General features: G+C 33.4%; 8 protein-coding genes across 10 annotated transcripts; 4 read left to right on the top strand and 4 right to left on the bottom strand.

The window, feature by feature from the left end:
- Window positions 1–212: 212 nt before the first annotated feature.
- On the bottom strand, window positions 213–3015 carry LOC120773416 (probable nuclear transport factor 2). Of its 2 annotated transcripts, XR_005705162.1 has the most exons (5): window positions 2774–3015; window positions 2350–2421; window positions 2190–2288; window positions 1607–2024; window positions 404–492 (listed from the first exon to the last, which is right to left on the bottom strand). XR_005705162.1 is itself a non-coding variant. In XM_040102287.1 (4 exons), exons 1-4 carry the CDS (start codon window positions 2879–2881, stop codon window positions 379–381), a joined length of 393 nt encoding a protein of 130 aa, XP_039958221.1. In that variant the 5' UTR covers window positions 2882–3013; the 3' UTR covers window positions 213–378. The 2 variants fall into 2 exon arrangements, 1 of the variants encoding a protein (XP_039958221.1); XM_040102287.1 differs by lacking the exon at window positions 1607–2024 and having other exon boundaries at window positions 213–492; window positions 2774–3013.
- Window positions 3016–3399: 384 nt separating this feature from the next.
- LOC120773415 (inositol polyphosphate multikinase) lies at window positions 3400–5092 on the top strand. Its single transcript, XM_040102285.1, has one exon. The coding sequence runs from the start codon at window positions 3636–3638 to the stop codon at window positions 4647–4649; it is 1014 nt and encodes a 337-aa protein (XP_039958219.1). The 5' UTR covers window positions 3400–3635; the 3' UTR covers window positions 4650–5092.
- LOC120773414 (splicing factor 3B subunit 1) lies at window positions 5060–9618 on the bottom strand. The gene is made up of 5 exons (XM_040102284.1): window positions 9529–9618; window positions 8919–9317; window positions 8779–8858; window positions 8537–8719; window positions 5060–8477 (listed from the first exon to the last, which is right to left on the bottom strand). Exons 1-5 carry the CDS (start codon window positions 9554–9556, stop codon window positions 5193–5195), a joined length of 3975 nt encoding a protein of 1324 aa, XP_039958218.1. The 5' UTR covers window positions 9557–9618; the 3' UTR covers window positions 5060–5192.
- A 467-nt stretch (window positions 9619–10085) lies between these two features.
- On the top strand, window positions 10086–11697 carry LOC120774395 (dolichyl-diphosphooligosaccharide--protein glycosyltransferase 48 kDa subunit). Its single transcript, XM_040104013.1, has 2 exons — window positions 10086–10309; window positions 10372–11697. The coding sequence occupies exons 1-2, from the start codon at window positions 10171–10173 to the stop codon at window positions 11577–11579; spliced, it is 1347 nt and encodes a 448-aa protein (XP_039959947.1). The 5' UTR covers window positions 10086–10170; the 3' UTR covers window positions 11580–11697.
- A 455-nt stretch (window positions 11698–12152) lies between these two features.
- On the bottom strand, window positions 12153–15001 carry LOC120774396 (ras-related protein Rab-10). The gene is made up of 4 exons (XM_040104014.1): window positions 14679–15001; window positions 13944–14143; window positions 12965–13054; window positions 12153–12899 (listed from the first exon to the last, which is right to left on the bottom strand). Exons 1-4 carry the CDS (start codon window positions 14803–14805, stop codon window positions 12702–12704), a joined length of 615 nt encoding a protein of 204 aa, XP_039959948.1. The 5' UTR covers window positions 14806–15001; the 3' UTR covers window positions 12153–12701.
- Window positions 15002–15393: 392 nt separating this feature from the next.
- Window positions 15394–16663, top strand: LOC120775263 (glucose-induced degradation protein 8 homolog). Its single transcript, XM_040105348.1, has 4 exons — window positions 15394–15716; window positions 15781–16003; window positions 16068–16239; window positions 16289–16663. Exons 1-4 carry the CDS (start codon window positions 15599–15601, stop codon window positions 16463–16465), a joined length of 690 nt encoding a protein of 229 aa, XP_039961282.1. The 5' UTR covers window positions 15394–15598; the 3' UTR covers window positions 16466–16663.
- Window positions 16664–16788: 125 nt separating this feature from the next.
- On the bottom strand, window positions 16789–18196 carry LOC120775262 (nucleoporin Nup35). Of its 2 annotated transcripts, none has more exons than XM_040105347.1 (3): window positions 17925–18196; window positions 17097–17841; window positions 16789–17029 (listed from the first exon to the last, which is right to left on the bottom strand). In XM_040105347.1, exons 1-3 carry the CDS (start codon window positions 18049–18051, stop codon window positions 16888–16890), a joined length of 1014 nt encoding a protein of 337 aa, XP_039961281.1. In that variant the 5' UTR covers window positions 18052–18196; the 3' UTR covers window positions 16789–16887. The 2 variants fall into 2 exon arrangements, with proteins under 2 accessions (XP_039961281.1, XP_039961280.1); XM_040105346.1 differs by having other exon boundaries at window positions 17904–18190.
- A 224-nt stretch (window positions 18197–18420) lies between these two features.
- LOC120774743 lies at window positions 18421–20635 on the top strand. The gene has a single exon (XM_040104499.1). It carries the CDS (start codon window positions 18547–18549, stop codon window positions 20452–20454), a length of 1908 nt encoding a protein of 635 aa, XP_039960433.1. The 5' UTR covers window positions 18421–18546; the 3' UTR covers window positions 20455–20635.
- Window positions 20636–20645: the final 10 nt, after the last annotated feature.

Raw genomic sequence — 20645 nt, 5'->3', positions numbered from 1 at the left:
TATTTTCAAAAAAATTAAGGCAAACTCAATTAAAGATAGGTATATACTGAAAAATACCGAATTCAATATAATAATACGGCAATACTAAAAATACGTAACTTTTAACATTAACCTGAAGTTGTAATGTCGGAATAAGTATTTATAAGTTCAAATAAACAAAAAATTGTTATTGAGAATAGTAGAGAATTTGAACCTCAACAAAAAACAATCAATTTAAATACGTTGTAATATTATTTTCAGACATAATAACGAATAGAACAAATCCATTACAAGTACACGAAATAAATGCCAGAATATCTAACGTTATTACAATCACTCCATTTGTTTTAATATTTATGTATCATTATTATTATAAACGTAATCAAAATGTTGACACAACTAGGCTGTGTCGTGTATATTCAAACGAAAGATGTCGTGTGCACAGAAAAATGTACCGCCGAGTGGCCGCAAAACGAAGACTTGCGAGAAAGCGTGTGGTGGATCCTCGTCACACTGTAAATAAATAAAATTTACATACTTAAACCTAACTCCATAAAATAGCAATTAAAAACTATGTAACATTTTACCTAAATAGAGTAAAACAAAAATACATATGTACATATGTATGCATTGTCCATGTAAATAAAAGACTAGTAATAAATGGTTAAGCAAACATAAATAAATAAAATAAGTGGAATATCTAGGGAAATATTAGAAGGGTTGTGCAAAGGTCTGAGGTTTTTTATACAAAATTATATGCATATCTAGGTACTTCTCGAGTTTTAACAAAAATTACAATAAAATAATATATAATGCCTTAAAGCAAGTTCACAAAATGATAGCGATTAATAAAAATAAAAAATAGTATCACTGTCCATGGCCGGAGTGTTTTCGGGAATTTGTTAAGCAAAATTGCAAAATTATAAGTAAGGGTCAAATTCAGTTCAGGAAAAGAATACAATTTAATAAAAGCTTTAACCGAAAGTTACAAAATTTATATACATATCTAAATGAAATTAGAAATGATTAAATAATTTTAAAATTTTCGCAAATTCAGAATGCCGAAGAAATTAACTTTTCACTAAGGAGTATTTCAATATTATTATTCATTGGCATTAGAAAATGATTGGAAACTTGGAGAAATATGTCAGTTTAATACGAAACTTTTACTTAATTATTCCTTTATTTATTTAACTTTTAACGAGTTCGTAGTTTTTTTATGCTAGGATATTCAAACTTTCTAATAGTAAATGATAATTATGAATGTGTTTTATTTTTCTTGTGGACAACATCTAGTAAAGTGAATAACTTAATTAAACATTTCCCAAATAATATTAATGTAACAGTCATAGCCGGGGTATAAATTAGGTTACACTTCTGTAACGTAAATGGCTGTCATGGTAATTGCAAGCATAAGTTTATGTGTGTATGTATGGTGGTAGGTAGTACAGTTTTTGCATGCGTTTAAGAAACTTTGGATAATGTTATTTGGATTTTTTTTAATATGCCAATTAAAATAATACCACAACGAAACGCGTTAGACAGAAAATTATTTTCAAAATATTACATTCGAAAAATCGGGTTATATCATCAGCTCATAAAATTTTATTTATAATTGATTTATTACCAAAAACGCAGAATACTCTTCGAATTTCATAGTAAAATCGGCATCGATGGTAGTGGCGTTGCTGGCGGCATATCTGGCGACTAAACTCGACACAGTCACTAATCAGTCAAATTTATTATTCTAAATTATTGCAATTTTTGTATAACTGGCTTTTAGATTTCCTTTTTTGTTATCGTTATTTAAGGTAACATACGTTAGCAAATTAGCATAGTTTATTAAAATGTATCTATTATCGCAGCAGTAACTGTAGCGTCCACTGTCAAGCGTGAGTTAAGGGCAGTGCACGCAGTGCATATTTTCCATATAACTATACGTCGTGTAGGGATAGCCTGAAAATATCATGTTGTACGAAGAAACTACCACCCACAGGCTTAAGAACAAATGTTTGAATATACGCATGTGGCTGGTCATCATCGGTCTGATAAGGCGTCAAATGCAGCGTGTACACAAATAGATCAATGAAAGGATCAAAAACTTAAATTAAGCTATGTATACACACCGGCCATTAAAGTTACATTTTGTGAAACATGTTTCAAACCGTACAATGGAACAAAACTTAATTTTTGTATTAATTATATTTTACCTTGAGTCTTCCTAATACATTGATTAATACGCCTCCATCAAACATTGGTTGTGAATCTACTGCTGTTATAACCCTCGATATTTTTTGGAACGACAAACTCTAAATAAATATTAAATTAGTTAATAAAATAGTCAATCGAATGGTACCCAAATGTACTCACAGACAACTTTTCCATTATTTTAGGTGCTCCTTGCAATTGTACGCCTTCAAAGGACATGAATGATTCGGTCGCCTAGAATATAAATTATATATTCATTAATATATATTAGATATTCCTATATTTTACACATTAATTTTTTGCTACTGCTGCTGCGAACGCAAACGGAATGGTCCAGAAGTAATATAATTGAAGCACTCTACGCTAAAAATAGCACAAATGGCGGTTAAGTGACTTTGGCTACTAACCACAGAAAATATATAAATTGGAAACAAAAAACATATAATAGTAATAAGGTGCAATTATAAATGGACATGTGTCATTTGAAATTCTGTGGACAAAAAGGTGGAGCAGCAGTGGCAGAAACAACAACACCGGTACAGAGGCAGTGGTGACCACACCAGCTGCAATACACATTCACACTCACACTGTAGAAATTGGCCACATTCGCTCTGAGGTTGGGATCGTCAAATGTCGCATAGTATTGTTGCACAAATCCTTTACCAATATCCTCGTACTGTGGATTTAACGCCATTTTCACTTCAAAATTCAATAACTAAAATAATGCAAAAATACGAGTAACTTATAAAAAAATAGGAATTATTTCCGTGCAAATTCCGACGGATTCACTTCGTCTCCCCTGCCGTATGCGAAATCGGTTGATTGCGCGCTGTCAGTGTAGCCAACACAATGCAATATAAATAAGAAATGTCACTTAATTAAGATTAACTAATCGGAGAGTATATCACAATGTACATAGAGATTTTGTTGATACCGTGAGTCAAAAAATTAAATAATAGTAAAATAATTTAATATCTGATGTATTTATTATATGTTTCATTAATACGAACTAATGTCTAGCTATTGTGAATTAGTTAATTACTTCGACTCCTAAAAGTATGCATCCAACGATTAACTTATTTGGTATATCATAGCAAAATTAAGTATATAAAATTGATAAGATATTTCATATACATTCGCACAATAAATTAAATATTTGATAACGTTAACGAAAGTATATTAATATCAATTCTAATATGTGTCAATAACACGCAGACAACTTTTCCTGAATGCATAGTGGTTAAAGTATATTACAAAAATAAAAGCACAAAATATTATGTATATCTGGCAGCATTTATCATTGGCTCAATCGGTTTCAGGCGGTATTAACTTTGGGATAAGAATTTAGATATGAATAAATCGTAGTAATTGAAAATACTTTTGCAATACTTGCATTACTCATGCGTTTATGGGTATTTTGATGCCAACAATTGAAAAGTTACATACAGATGCCAAGTAAAGTTTCTACAAAAATGACGGAAAAGCACACAAATATTTGCGCTGCTTCTGAACTGGTCGAGATCCAACTTCCTGCTGGATTCGCAGCTATGGAAACTCAAGTTGCTGGTCATACGTTTGATACATCATCTTTAGGTCTTTTACAAGACAGTGGTGGTTGCGTGCTTAAACCATTAGGCAAACCGGAATGTGGAGAACGTGAGAAAAATTTTTATGAAAATCTCCAAGAAGCTGAAAAATCAAATGACTCAAATGTATTGCAGCTGCTTAGTTCATTTGTACCAAAATACCATAAAACAGTGATATTAGCTGTTAATAACCGTCAGCACACTTTCCTGAAAATGGAAGATCTCACAAAAGGTATGCGAAAACCTTGTATAATGGATATTAAAGTGGGTAAACGAACTTGGGATCCTATGGCATCAGAACAAAAACGTCGTGTAGAAGAACAAAAATATGTACGCTGCAAACAAGTTTTGGGGCTTTGTATTCCGGGCTTCCAGGTGTATACGCACAAAGATCGTAAAGTACTTCGCTTTAGCAAAGAGTATGGTAAAAATTTGGACTCTGATGGTTTCCACGAGACAATAGAACTCTTCATAAATGCTCAAAATGGAGTTTTCAGACCATTGGTTTTTGAAATATTAAAACAGTTATACAGAATACGAGAATGGTTTAAGATGCAGACACTATACAATTTCTATGCAAGTTCCTTATTGATTGTATATGACTATGAACACCTCGAAAAATTCCTACCACCAAATGATTCACACCAAGGTAATGGTATTTCACAATTGACAAATGGTGATTTAGAGAATAATGGCAGCGTAAACCTAAATGTACAGGAAAAAACTGAATATAAATCAAGTGATGCACATTGGGTTAAAGTAAAAATGATAGATTTCGCACATGTTTTTCCCACAACAAACCAGTCTTTAGATACCAATTATATTTTCGGATTAGAAAATCTAATCGTGGTATTCGAAGAACTAATGAACCGATAACAAATTTAGCACAATAAGCATTCTAAAATATTTGGCATAAAGACTTCCAAGAAGACTATTGTTATTTATACCCCTCAAATACACAAAATTATAACCCTAGTATGTATATATACATATGTACGTACAAATCTTTTCGAACAAGTATAGGTATATTAATATAATTCAATATTGTTAATAAAAAGGAGAAAAGTATTAATGAATAAAATAATAAATTTCCTAATTCAACGTTTTAGTAAAAAAAAAAGTTAAAGAGCGTAAAAAAATTAATTTAGGATTCAAGTAGTGAATTCGCAGATTATGTTTTTACACGTTGGAACTTTTCATCTGAATAGCTGAATATGAACTGATATTTGTATCCTAAAACGAAATCACTCTTCTCAAAAATGACACATACTAATGAAAACGGAAAATTTTAGTTGAAATAAAATTATTTCTATATATAATTGTTTCGGAATTATTGTTACATCTAAAAAAAATCATTGTACGGCTATAGTTGTAGTTTTTGTATTGTAGAAAATGTTTCCTCCGCTATATAGACGCACTTTAAAGCATATAGTCCAACTCATATCGTTCATATTGATTCTTTGGGTCGTTAGTAATCCTTGGATAACCAGCTATTAATGCGTCTTGTCCACCAATATAAAGAGAATTGTAAATTTTCCAATACACATCTCGGACTTTACGTGCCGGATGAAATAGTCCCTGCAGTGTATATTGCAAAATTTTTATGGGTCCGAGTGAAACACGTAGACCATCAACAGCATCCATAAATGCCTGAACTAAATGAGGTGATGTTTCAAAAATATTTGGCCAAACGTAATTCAGCAAATGAATCAATGCATCCTCACATCCAAAACCATAAACGCCGAGTGCCATATGTTTAATAGCAGCACAAGCAGTTTGTCGATGCACCAAATCGCGGTCCATTAATGCGTCTTCCAACAAGGGACATACGGCATAAATGTAGTCTTTTCCCATTTCACCTATGTACTCAAAAAGAAAAGAAAGTGATTTGAGTACTCCATTTTGCACGTTCAGTTCTGGGACGCGGTACTCATTCATTAATGCAGGGAGTACTGTAAAGGGTCGACAAGTTTCAGCCACTATAGCAATAGCTACTGTAGTACATACACGATTCTGTCGTTCTTGTACTTTCAAATTATTCAACAAAGTCGCGAGCACATCATGCGGACCGATTGCTTTAGCTATGTAACCAAATGTGTTCACTGTAGCGCGACGAATAGCTTTTTTATGCGCTTTGAGAAGTTCAAGTAACTCAAAGCATATACGCATCCATTCACGCGCTGAAACGTATTCTGGTCCACGATCCGCAATTCTTCCGACTAAATCAATACAGTTCTCTTGTACTTTCTCATGACGATTCTTAAGGATAGGAGTCAGTCGTGGGAGTAAATCTTTAATGGGCGGTGTCATTTTAGTCATACCAATAACATTAACGATTGCCTTAAGCGCACCCAAAATACTCCCCAATACCTCTGGATATTCCTCTCCCAAATACTCGTATAATACAACACCTAAATGCCCCATTAATTTTTCTTCTTGACAGGTCTTCATAACTATGGCAATGCGGGATATTAAATCTGCTGCTTGTTGACGCACTTTCGCAGACTTATTGTTTAAACGCCAAAGAATCGTTCCACAAATTTGAGGTAAATATGGCTTAACTCGTTTGCCTAGCTGATTGACAATCGTACCAAAACCATTCAACATGACCACGTCTTCGGTGGTTTGTTCTTGAAAAGCATATAGGATACCATCAATAAGTTGCTCCTCTAAACGTGAATCAATGTCTGCAGCTCCTAGATTACCCATAATCTTCTCTATGGTTTCCATTACCATTTTGCGATACTGTTCGTTTTCATCCTTTAAATCATCAACAACTCGATTAATGATTTCAGAAGCGCCAACTTTATTGGCAATTTCTACCGTGGTGTCTACCAACTGCCTATAATTGCGACGATCCAAAGCCATTCGGTGATTCCAAAAGAACTTAAAGAAGTGTGGCAAAATCTCTTCTTTAATATATTGTGCCTCCACACCGTCTGTAGCGCAACACTGTTTTACTACCTTTAATACGATCTTTTTCATTTCTTCATCGGGTGACTGAAATTCACGAATCAAAATCAACATCACTTCACGGGTATAATAGTTGGCATACTCGGCATCCATTAATGGAATTAAATAACCAATAGCTTTTAAAAATGCAGCTAAGCCTTTACCGCGATGTGTACGAATACCCTTCCATAAGGGCTTCAAAACGGAATCAAAAGATTCAATGCCATAAGGCGTAGCTGCTTCAGCCAATGCAGCAATGGCCAAGGCTGTGATCGTTCGCACTTTTTGTTGTTCATCCACTAATCCATGTTCGATAATTTCCACTAAAGCTTTTAAATGCGGTAAAATAGCACAGCCCATTAATATGGCAATTTGTTGCACGATTTTTATACCGGTATGACGAGCTTGCCATGACTTTTTCGACTTACACACGGCTTTAAGAAACGGTAGTAAGGATGGAATACCTAATGCCGACGCCACAACGGCGAATGCTCGTGCCGTTGTATTACGGACATATTCATCGATGTTGTCGATATCAGGACGCATTGTCGAAATCATAGTGGCAAGGCCTGCCGCTTTGGCTAGATTCGAAATTATTTCTCGACCTTCTACACGGGCATAGTAATCTTCATCAATTAGCAATGGCTCAATAACGACAAGAATTTTATGTACATAAGGACGCACTAAATCATCTAACTTATATAGGACACGATCGATAACTTTTACAAGTAAATGTCGTTCTTGATCTTCAAGCGTTGGAGACATAAGTAAGGGAAGAATTTGATTAAATAGTGGCCCAGCTCCAAACTCACGTGCCTTGTCAGTTATTTGTCGAAGTGATGACTTACGCATTGGAGGTGAACCATTTTTAATAGTTAAAAGCAACTTCATTATTTTTCGCTCCTTAGCCTCTTCTGGAGAAAGACTGTCTTCGTCTACGTCCACAAGCAGTTTATCGAAATATTGAGCATCTTCTGGTTTCATAAACGGTAAGTTTTGACCTTTTGGTTGGTTGTCCATAAATTTGGCATTTTTATCTTCGACTTGAATAAAAAATCCCGCAGGGGTACCAGCAATTGGTGTCGGTGTGGCCATTAACTTACGCCCAGGTGTGCGTAATGGCACATAACCAGCAGGCGGCGGTAATATTTTATACCCAGGGGGAAACATTTGATCGAGTTCCTCATCTGTTAGTGGCCGATTGCGTTCATCAATTTCCTTTTCCCAACGGTATGCTTGAAGTTGCTCTGGTGTCATTGCGGCTAATGCGCCCGGAGTTGGAGTTGCCATGGCCATTGCCTTTACTCCAATGGGTGTGGTACCACCCGGTGTTAAGAGTGGTGTGACGTGACCTGGAGTGGTATGTGGAGTCATACTTGGTGTAAGGCTAGGCGTCATTGCAGAAGAGGGTGTCATTGACGGTGTCGCATTTGATGGAGTTTCATCCCAACGTGATCTTCTTTTTGAAGCACCTGGTGTTGATTCAGCAACAACATTGTCACTTGTACCCCGGTCTGGTTTTGGGGTCTCAGCCCAACCACTGTGACCGGGAGTTTCACGTTCCGTCTTTGGAGTCTCATCCCAACGATTACGACGAGCTGATTTTTCTTGCCCAGGTGTCTCATGGCTTGGCGTCATTGCATGTGCCGGAGTCGCGTCCCAAATTCGTGTCCCCAAACCTGGGGTGGCCCCAGGTGTTTCACTACCTTTATGGCCAGGTGTTTCATCCCATCGATGATCACCTGGTGTTTTCTAAAAAAAAAAGAGAAATCAAATTAATGTTCATAAAATTTTAAAATAATTAGTCTTACATCTTCCCAAGTAGGCGTTGCTGCACTATTAGGTGTTGCAGATACCTTTGCAGGTACAAAACTTTCGCTAACGGTTTGATCCCAACGTCCTCGCTTACGTGTTGTCGATTCTTTAGTCGCCTCCCCATTCGAAGTTTTTACCAATGTGCCTTCCTTAGATTTCTCTTGTATTTTTCTGCGAAGCTGCATGTAATAAAAACAAAATTAATTTTTACTTCTGTAATATCAACTAAGCTACTCACCTCACTTTCCTCCCCTTTGAGCATTTGCTCACGCATTATATCGGGATATGTTCTGGATCCAATATCAGGAGTCTTTCCACCTAAGATAGATATTAATAAGTAAGTGATCATTTTAATTAAACAATGTATGTTTTATTTACCATCAGCAAAGGGATCAGCACGCTCAGGAGATATAATAATACGACGTCTTTTTTGCCTATATTCATCCTCTCTATCTGCTATGGTTGGTCGACGTCTATCCGCCATTGGATCAACATCTTCCTTACCTTGAGTGACATCTTTTAAAACGGATATGGGTGCCGTATAAGTTGTACGCTTTTGAGGTACCGGGAATCCATCATCTTCGTCTTCATCCATTTCGTCGTTTGCTGCAATTGAAGTGTTATAGCCCTCATAACGATTCTTTCCTTTTCCGCCGCCTTCATCATATAATTCTGTATCATAAAATCCACCACTGTCCAATAAGCCAACTCCAGTCGATGAATTTTTTTGAATTTCCTTTTTCTTGGTTTGAATATCGGCAATTTGAGCCTCAATATCTAGGAAGAGCAAATAAATAAAGAAATTTATTGAATTCTGAGTAACTTTTCTTCGTATTGCAAAAGGTAAATCAATACGACAAAATGAGGTGAATCGATCCATGACTTAGACCTAACAAATACAAACTTTCCCTACGTGGTATGTGAATTACAAAATTACACTTATGGTTTACTGATTTATAATTTCCAATATTTAATAAAAGAAGCTTACCTTCGTGTGTTCGCGGAATATTTTCCATATTTTTCAACGTTCACTATACGTAAAGCGAAAAATAAGCGCTAGCTACTAAATTAATTAAATGTCAAAACTATAATAAGCACGCTGCCATATGTTTTATTTTCTTTGTGAAGTCTAAATTAAATTAATTAAACAAAAATGTTTTGAAGATATATAAACTTTAAAATTGGATTCTAAAGACGAAAATTTGATTCTAAAGACGAAGGACAATAATATTCAATATGCTGATATTTTATAATGACTTAAAATTATATAATAATTTACTAATGGAAATAAAATCCGAAACGAGAAATGAAGCAATGAAGGAAAAATGTATTGCAATTATTAGAAGAAAAAGAAATGTTGTATTTTAATGCATTTTTTATACGAATAAGTAATAATGTTCTTAAAAATCAGAGTCCAGTAGATTTACTAATATTAAAAAACAATTAAATATAGCTGTATCTTTGCCATTTTAATTGCAATGCAACCATGTGAAGAAAATAATATTTGGCAACTCGATAGCCGGTAAAATATATTTTCTCACAAGTGTTTGGCAATTCTCTACCGGGCGTATAATTTTTTCACATTGGATATTTGTTCAAACATTTTCTGGTTATTGTAAATTTAAGGAAAATGTGGAAGTACTTTGTATTTATTTGCGTATTTCTACAAACTTCAAACGCTGTGTTGGAGTCCGATGCTAATACGTTGGTTTTGTTAGATAATTTAGCAATTCGAGAAACCCATTCAATTTTCTTTAAATCGTTGCAAGGTAAGCTACTATCAGTGTTCTGAAGTGACGTGGTCAATTTTAAATAAAATATTGTTCAACAGAGCGGGGATTTAACCTTGTTTATAAATTGGCAGACGACTCTGGTCTAGTGCTTTCACGATATGGAGAATATCTTTACAAGAATGTTATTATATTTGCTCCCAGTGTTGAGGAGTTTGGAGGCGATCTAAGTGTTGAAAAGTTGACAGAATTCGTTGACGATGGCGGTAACGTTTTAGTTGCTGCTAGTGAGCAATCGGGTGATGCTTTGCGTGAATTCGCTTCAGAATGTGGGTTTGAAGTTGATGAGGAAGGAGCTTCTGTTATAGATCATTTAAATTATGATGTCTCTGATGTTGGGGATCACACTACTATATTAACTTCAGCACGAAACCTCATCGATGCACCAATTATAGTTGGTGCCAAGAAGTCTGCTCCCTTAATTTATCGAGGAACTGGGTTATTGGCAGATAAAGAAAATCCCCTAGTATTACATTTGTTGTCTGCAGAAAGTACAGCGTACAGTTATAATCCTGAACAGACTGTCAAAGAATACCCACACGCAGTGGGACGGGAAACGTTGCTTATTGCTGCTTTGCAAGCGCGTAATAATGCTCGAGTTGTATTTTCTGGATCTCTGCACTTCTTTTCTGATGAAGCTTTTACAGCACCTGTCCAAAATGCACGAGATGGAACAATAAACAAACAAGCAAGTAACCAAGACGTGGCCACTGCAATAAGTAGGTGGGCCTTCGGCGAAAGTGGACGTTTACGTGTTGCTAGAGTGAACCACCACAAAGAAGGAGAGTCTCTACCGCCTGAGCAAGCTTACACAATTGTCGATCCAGTTGTGTATACTATATCAATAGAAGAATTGGTGGATGAGAAGTGGAAACCGTTCAAAGCAAATGATGTACAGTTGGAATTTGTTCGAATCGATCCATTCATACGTACTACACTTAAGCAAGTAAACGGTGGACGCTATGAAGCTAGATTTAAGATACCTGACGTGTACGGAGTGTATCAATTCAAGATAAACTATGATCGAGTTGGTTACACGCATCTTTACAATACCACCCAAGTATCTGTTCGTCCTCTGGAACATACGGAATATGAACGATTCATTCCTAGTGCATACCCCTACTACAGCAGTGCTTTCTCCATGATGATTGGCGTTTTTATCTTTTCGTTTGTGTTTTTACACTTCAAGGATGAAAATAATGCAGTCTCTGCAAAGAGTGGGAAAGCAGATGACAAAAAAATGCAATAAATATGATGAACTGCCACAAAGTAGGCGAAATTGTAATTGTAATTTTTAAGCTAATAAATACATCTTCAGATTTGAATAAATAAAGAAATCGAATTAAAAAAAAAAAAACAAATAAAACTTCCTGTCAGGTAAAGTTAATTGAGATATGTATGTAGTAATTTTTTTGAGACGTGTGAAAAGAAACAAGGCTAATCAACTTAAGGAATGTCTATTTTTTTTTTGTTCTGGATATCTAAACCCTGTCCAACTAGATAGGATAAGCTAATACATTTAGGAATTTAATCTGGGGAATTACGATATTGGATATAGTGTCAGAATTATTTTTCAAACACTTGAGGAATACTGTCATGTGAATAGTCTCTTGCCAGATAAAAATCCGGCCCACTTGCGGTTCCCTACTCCCGACTGTCGATTGAATGGATTTTAAATAACTTGAACCGGTATGTCACGATTTGCATCGCTTCTATAAAAAAAATATGTTTATACTAGATAGGTCAAGCCTATATACATATATAATTTCCTAGATTCCACAATACCACTGTCATTTCAAGCAAATATTTAATAAAACATATGTATGTGAGCACATTTTATAATTGAATTTTTAATTAATGACACAAAGCTTCTTGTATAAGAAAGTGAACTGTGAAATGTAGAAATAGGACATAAATTGCAAATTCCAACCAAATTATTTTGCCAAAATATTACAACTAACATGTACATATATTTTAATTTAAAGTTTTTTATAATTCATTACTTTTTTCTTTCAAATTTTCGTTTAGAAGCGAGTAAGCATATCAGATCACCTAAATATGTAAATCACTGCAGAAGCAATTGCATTTAACTTTTCTCACTTTTTACAAACTTTTCAATTCTTTCCCTCTTATCGTAAAATTACAATACACATAGTAATTAGTAGTGAATTGAGTAGCTGTTGATGATTAATTATTTTCTCATTACGTAAAAAAATGATAGTATCTTATTTTTGTTATAGGCAATACTATATTCTAATGATTTGCATTGATTCTTTGCCTCTGGTTTGTTATTTTGTAGTATCAATAAGGATGTAAAAGTGGTAATTGGTGGTGGTGCTGTTGGTGGCGTGGCCTGTTGCATTAAGCAAACTTAAGAACAACAACTTTTATAAGCAGGCGCCTTTTCATTATTTCGACGATCAACAACTAGGCGATCGGGATTTTCTGCAGCCTCCCTACCAGAAGTTTTATCTAGAATAGCTTCAGCCAACTCGCAAAATGCTCGTTCGATATTGATATTAGATTTGGCAGATGTTTCCATAAATCGGATGCTATGTTCCACGGCAATCTGTAAAAAACCCAACAAATGGTTATAAAATATATCTAAAAATATTTATGAATTACTCAACATACCGCTTCTCCGCGTTCTTTGCTCACCACACGCTTGTCTGTCATATCGCATTTATTGCCCAGAATCATTTTTTCAACATCTTCATTCGCATGCTAAATATAAAAAAAACGTAACATTATACATATATATAATAATGTGTGTAAAATAGTAAAATAATGAAACTAAAAAAGGAAATTCAAGTATTATCAATGTAAACAAGGTCACGTTCTCATAAAAAACGTCCACTGCATAAACAAACTATTTTATCTTTAAAATTTTATGAAAAGTAATATGCATTTATATATGTACATATGTATATATGTATGTACGTATATTCTTAGGTAATTATAAACCATATTGGAATGTTTTGTGTGTTTAAGATAATTTTTCATATTCTATCTTCAAATTCCTCCGAAAAAACATTTTCTTGAAATCTCTCTATACTATTAACAACTACTTCATGTAATTACATATTTTTAATAACTTTAAACTAATCTTTAAAATATTTTTTAATAGATATTGCCTTTTACTACTAAGTTTGTGCATCACAATTGAAAAACTAATTATTAATTATTAGTCAACCAATTTGGATCTTTATGGCTTATCATGTAAAATTAAGTTAGGCGATAAAAATTTTTCGATAAACATCATAAAATTTTTTATATGTAAGCAAAAGTAAATTATCAGGAATTTTAACTTTGGCGAGTTGCAACGAATATAATTTCAAACATGAGTTTCTAAATATATAGTTAGGTTATATGTATGTTTACGTCGTTCGCACTTTCTTAATTGCTACGGTATTATTGTGCAAATGACTTCATCAAATTCAATTTTAGGACATATACATAAGTAGCCACATTAATGACCCTGACTATCCTTACGAGTTGTGCAAACATTTGTTTAATGTTTTGTTAGTGATATTTTTACATTTGTACGTATTCGTATGCCACAGATACATGTATATGTGCATTTGTATGCATAAGAACACACACTTCTACTTACCTCATCTATATTTCGTAACCATTTTACTATATTTTCGAAACTCTTTTCATTTGTTATATCATATACCAGCATTATGCCCATAGCACCACGATAGTAGGATGTCGTGATTGTGTGGAAACGTTCTTGGCCGGCTGTGTCCCATATTTGGAGTTTAATTTTTTTACCTCTCAGTTCGACTGTTTTGATTTTAAAGTCAATTCCTTTAATTACACAATATTTATATATTAAATTATTTACCATATCAAATTTTTTGAAAGAGAATTGAGTTGTACATAAATACATTTTAATGGAATATGCATTTACCATTGAGAAACTGTTTAATTTATGTAATGTTGTTGTTAGATAAATTCGGATATACGTAAATATATTATTTACTACATCATTTTATTGCAAAATATTCTAGGTTTGTACAAAGACATTTTATATATGTACGTACATATATAGCTCATATATTTATAAAAATGTGAATCCGTATGTAAACAAAGAGAATGTTTGCCGGGATACTTTAATAAATATAAAACACATATATGTACGTACATTAAATAAGTGAGACAACAGTTATCTTTGGTTAACAAGCTAATAACTCTGGAATGCAGAGTATTGGGGTATAAGGCTACCCCAGTTAATAACAATAGCGCACTGCATCAGGCTCTGCCACGCCCATGTTAGTATATGTCGTTCTTCTCCACATACAATATTATCTACAGACTGTGTAATCATAGAAATTTAACTTACCAATAGTCGAAATAAAAGTGGAGGTGAATGCGTCGTCTGAGAAACGAAAAAGTATGCAAGTTTTTCCAACTCCTGAGTCGCCGATCAGCAACAACTTAAAAAGTAAATCGTACGTTTTCTTTGCCATTATCTTTAATGTTTGTTATTTTGTTTCTATTTTAAACGGTGGCAAATTTTTTATTTTATAAAGATTGACAACCTGTGCGACAGAAGTTTTTTTTATTTTTGCAAATATTAGTTTTTCGCAAAACCTTATCTTTTAATTCAGCAGCACAGTACAAAATTATTCACAGTGAAGTTAAATCTAGTTTTTTTTGTTCTTATTTAATTTCTTTTGTTCGTGCAATGAGTCAAAGTGTCATTTTTATCCTCATGTCTTATCCACAATTCTCTGCAGTGTATGTTCAATCCATATCTATAATGTGGTATAAAATATCTAAATTAAAAGGACTGCTAGCTGTTTGTAATTTAACTATCTTCTGATTTTTTTACTTCTGCTGGAATAATTAACAAAAATAAAACGCAATTCTCATTAGCTTCGTCGTATGGTATTTCTTTTTGTAAAAGAATGTGTGTAGGAACATTAAAGATACAAATAATTCGAATCTGACACAGTAAATCCATAAAAACTTTCGGAGACCGACAAGGGTTTAAATAGAAGTTTTCTTGTCTCATTTCTGAACATACCAAATGTACGAATGGCATGAGCAAAGCAAAATACAATTAAAATCGCTCCAGCTTGGGAAATCAGCACAAGTAAAAGTTGTATATTTTTGATGAATCGAAATTTTCAAAAAAAAAGTATAAATATAAATCAGAACATATCAAACACGCATAACTCTACATATTAAAAAATCTATTTCGGTGTTTGGTATTTTTAAAACGGCCTCAAAATTGGCAAAATAAGGAGGAATAAAAAAATGAGCTACAACGAAAAGTGTGATAGTATAACAAAGGAAGATTGGATGCGAAAATTGGAACAATTTCCATATAAGCAAAGCGATATGAATCGATTAATTATGAATTATTTAGTAACTGGTAAAATGATTTAAAATTATATTTTAAATGAACTGGTCATAAACTATAACTTTTTCTCTTTAAGAGGGATTCAAGGAGGCTGCAGAAAAATTTCAATTAGAAGCTGGACTTGAACCGAGTGTTGAATTAAGTTCATTAGATGACCGTATACTTATACGAGAAGCAGTTCAAAGTGGCCGCATACAGGAAGCTACACATCTCGTAAATCAATTGCATCCCGAGTTGCTAGACAACGACCGTTATTTATTCTTTCACCTACAACAGTTGCAACTTATTGAATTAATTCGGTATGGCTTATTTGGCAAAAATTATATCTGAACACTTCCATTTAATTGAAACCCTATTTTGCAGCGCTGGAAAAATTGAAGAAGCCTTAACATTTGCTCAAAATAAATTATCCGAAGCAGGAGAGGATATTCCTGAAGCACTTAACGAACTTGAACGGACTTTAGCACTGTTAGCTTTCGAGAAACCACAAAATAGTCCTTTTTCTGATTTATTAGAACAGGCACATAGGCAAAAGGTAATACTGTTATTCAAACTCTACCAAATATATTATAAAATTTTTACAGATTGCCAGTGAACTGAATGCAGCCATACTTAAGTGCGAACATAGCACTGATTCAACACCTAAAGTAATGTTCTTACTAAAATTAATCCTTTGGGCGCAATCGAAACTAGACATTCGGGATGTTCATTATCCAAAAATGTCTAAACTGGAAACAGCTCTCATTGAGAAACCCAAATAGTTCAATGGAAAAGTGTATTGCGTTAGTTTATGGAAGATTGATGCTTTATAAATTGGAAATATGTAACCAGAAGCAAAGTGGTTTTAAGATTTATTAGCTGGCGTTTGCTTTCTTAGTAAGAAATATTAATATTAAGATATGTATATGTAATCGTGTGTACATTCTCTACGAAATAAATAAATTCACAAATGTAAACTCAAGAGTTTATTGCATTCGTTTTCTCCAGGCTAGTCTTGCTGTATTCGATTCATATGTAAACTCATTTTTTTATTTACTGGAAAATACTTTACAAATTTATTGTGAGAAACAGTACAAAAACAATATTATTTGATTAACGAATATATATTTTTTCTTATTTAGAACCGAGCAAATACAACTTTATCTTGAATTGAAAATGTAATCGATTTTAAAACTGATTTACTTTACCAACCAAAGAACAGATCTAGTGCTTTATTCACCAAACCCGAACTCTTTTGTGGGAGGTTCGCATTATTATCGACAGCTGACTCATTTTGGGCACTTTTATATGCAGTTTGAGCCAACGGACGTACTTTACATGGTTGCCTACAATTATATTAACAAAAATTTAAAAGTTGTAATTTATATAAGGTATATTATTTTTTTGACTTACGTATTATTCTCGGACACATTCTCTTTGTCGATTATATTTTTATCCTTGCATTGTGTAACGCCTATCATAATATTATTGCCCAATATTTTTTCATTATAATTGAGTGCTTTATCGCATTCCAGGCGTGATGCATATTTAAGATGTACCCAATTACCATTTTGGGGTGGAAACACTTTATCAACAATGGTGCCGCATTGCGCAAAGTGCTGCAAAATAGTTGAAATGGCGCTTGGCGGGAAACCATAAACAGTCACCCAAAATTCCGTGTACCGCGGCGTTGGCGGGCATTGGGTCATATATGACGTATTATTAATAACATTATTTGAATTAGGGGTAGCAAGAGGTCCGAGAGGTGAGCTGATGCAGCGTGGGGTATTATATGAGGTATTAGCCAGGTAAGATGTGTCACTATATTGAGTTGTTGGTTGTAGCGGAAATTGCTGTTGTTGTTGAAGCATATGCTGCTGTTGGAAACCCAAATTACTCCCGAAAGTACTTGAATTATGTTGAACAGATATAGGAGTTCCGAAACCTATTGGTGACTGTGCTTCTATGCCACGTGTGGGTGTTTCCACCAGATTACGCTCGCTACGTAAAGAGTCGAATAATCCTTGTGTGGGCGGACCTTGAGTACCCGAATAGTTGGTAGTAACGGAGCTATTAAATAGGTGTTTTTGTCCAACTGCGAAACGGTTGTGATCACTAAGTGCACTAGAAGCCGGAGAATTTGATATGGGTGACGTTACTAGATGAATAAATAATAATATATAAAAAATTAATATTTTAAAACTGGAAATTAACTCATACCAAAGGATATATTCCTGGCACCTTTGTTTGGCGAAAGCGTGTTGCGCGGTGTTGTTGGAATTTGATTATCTCCCATAAGAAAAGCTGGTAAATAAGGGCTGTTTGCAGCTGGACTACCGCCAGGACTTCCTAATGCCATTGGTTCCATTTTGTTATGAGAACTATTCCTATTAGAATTTATTTAATATTTTTAAAAATTGCCAACAACTAAACTTTGTAATAATAATTAAGAAATAAACCCCACTCTTCAATTCAAACGTCAGTATTGGAATCAATGCCATATATGAAACTGGCAATTATCGATACTTCTCTTACATTTTTGAAGTATTTATCGGCATATATTACACTACTACAATAATTATTTATTTTTGATAACAATATTAAATATTTTAAAAATATATTATAAAATAATTATATTGAGATTGAATATAATAAAATTATTATCATTTACCTATTTACTTTATGTAATTAATATAATTATGATATCAAATGGTAAAGTAGTGTCATTGTGAATAGGAGACTTTAGTGCTATCTTCTAATTTACTTCATTCATTGAATTTATTAGAATATAATTAACCAAAATTTTGTTTTCTTGGAATTTTCTTAAAATTAAGAATTTATTTGTGTATTCGAATATTCCTTTATGACTTTATCAGAAAAGCTTATACAAAATGAAGTTCCAGATTTCCTTGGGGAGGAACTTGTATTTTGTGATAAATTATGGGTCAACCGAAAGCGAAGCTTGGTAGTTCTGGCGCGCAATTTGAAATGTTACCAATTTTACCAGAAACAACTTGTCAGCAGTATAGATTTGTCGGAAACTTGTTTAAAAAATGTTGCTGCAAACTTGTGTGACTACAAAGGTCCAAAAAGTAAATGGTTTAAATTTCGGAACGAAGACTCACATAGTAGCATAATGGAGTTAAAGTCTTTATCGGAAACCTCAGAACCGCAGACCTCAATATGTGGCGAGGAGCACATTACAACTGATCTTAAAATATCATTTGGAAAGTTTGTTTATAGAAATTTTGAAATTTGTAAATTATATTTGTTAATACATCTTTGGGATAAATTGTTGGCTATTGCCTTGCCCGACTTCGTTTTTGTCATGCAGTTCGAAAGTGTTCATAAACATCGTATCATACATGGTAAAGAAAAATTCGATGCTATATTAGAAGTAAAATTTGAAAATGGAGACATGATATACACAAATTTTCAAGAAAATGAAAATATGAATCGCTGTTCTCTTAGCAACGGCAGTAACGATAGAAGAAATATAAAGCAGCTGATGGAGCAAGTGAGATGTGCCAAAGCGGAACTACAGTTGTATAAATCAACTACACAAAAAGAATTTGACACTTTGCGTGATTTCCAAAGATTTGGTTGTAACTATATTCGTAGCGATCAGTTAGAAGAAAAGCCGTTTATTGCCAGATGTGGTGACATTTGGTTAAGATATGTTTCGAACAATATAATGGTTCTTGGTGTACCACTGGTCAACAATTGCTCCGTAAATAGCCTAATAATAACCAAAAACCTCAAACCAATTTTTAAGATGAAGGATACTTATGTGGACAATATTATATATAAATATCGCATATACCAACTGAAACAAAAGTTTGAAAATTTAGAAACTTTGGAAACTTTTTTTCAAACCGAAGATGAGGAATTACACACAACACCAACAATTTGGTCGAAATGTGAGTTGAATCGAGTCCTGCCTTCATCCTTTGCTGTACTTTTGATTGCCATACAAACTTCCCAATTACTTTTAGTAGAGGAGTGTCCTTTACTATTATATTTTGAAGTGAAAAAGGAACATTCACATAAAATGAATCAACAGGTAAAAACAAGAATTTATGAACAACATCTCTTTTTGAAGAATTTAAATATTAACAACATAATTATGAACCGACAAAAGTATAATCTTTCATTTGAGACTTCAACTTTTCATCAGGACTTTTTGGCTACAGCAATGATTAACAAAGAGACCTCACTACATATCCAATTCGAATCAAAGAAAGATGTATTTTTATTTGAGCATTTAATGGCTAAGAAGTTCAACTTCGATATTATCAAAAGAAATACAATTTTTAATGAATGTGTACAAAATGATGTTAATAACCATGAGTTTGTAGGAGATAAAGATTTACATAACAAAAAAAACTATATTTCGTGTGTATATTTCAATAAGCTTTGCACGTCATTGTGGTTTGGATCGATGGCTTTAGAAATATCACAAACAGATGAAAGTGAAGATCATAATAAAACGTGGAAACTTTATTTACATAATAACGAAAATGCTTTTAATTGTATATGCATATTACTAAATGAGCTTACTATGCTTAATTGCAACATAAAGAATATAGAGTATTTTATTCAAAAGAAGGGAACAAGTGATGAAACTTTTCTTAATATTAAAAATGAAATTGTCAATGAATTGGATGTATTAAAGCAAATAAATGAATGTCTCGATGGTGGCAAAAAGAAAATAATTTTCGGCGAATTATTAAAAAAGCAAGTACGTTCAGATTTTTTAATGAGTGCTTGAGGCAGTTCCATACAAAATTTTTACAAATAAAGAGAATAAAAGAGCTGAACTAATGTTTATTACGACACATGAATCCTAAGCACTGTACACTTTCGATGTTTATAAAACTAAATAATGATATTAACATAATTGCATATAAGTTCATAGAGTTTTAATTTATAATAAACAAAATAAAATGTAATTCATCCTTA

The sequence above is a fragment of the Bactrocera tryoni genome, chromosome 4 (assembly GCF_016617805.1).
Source record: "Bactrocera tryoni isolate S06 chromosome 4, CSIRO_BtryS06_freeze2, whole genome shotgun sequence".
NCBI classification, from domain to species: Eukaryota; Metazoa; Arthropoda; class Insecta; order Diptera; family Tephritidae; genus Bactrocera; species Bactrocera tryoni.
This window is presented reverse-complemented; position numbering and strand designations above follow the sequence as displayed.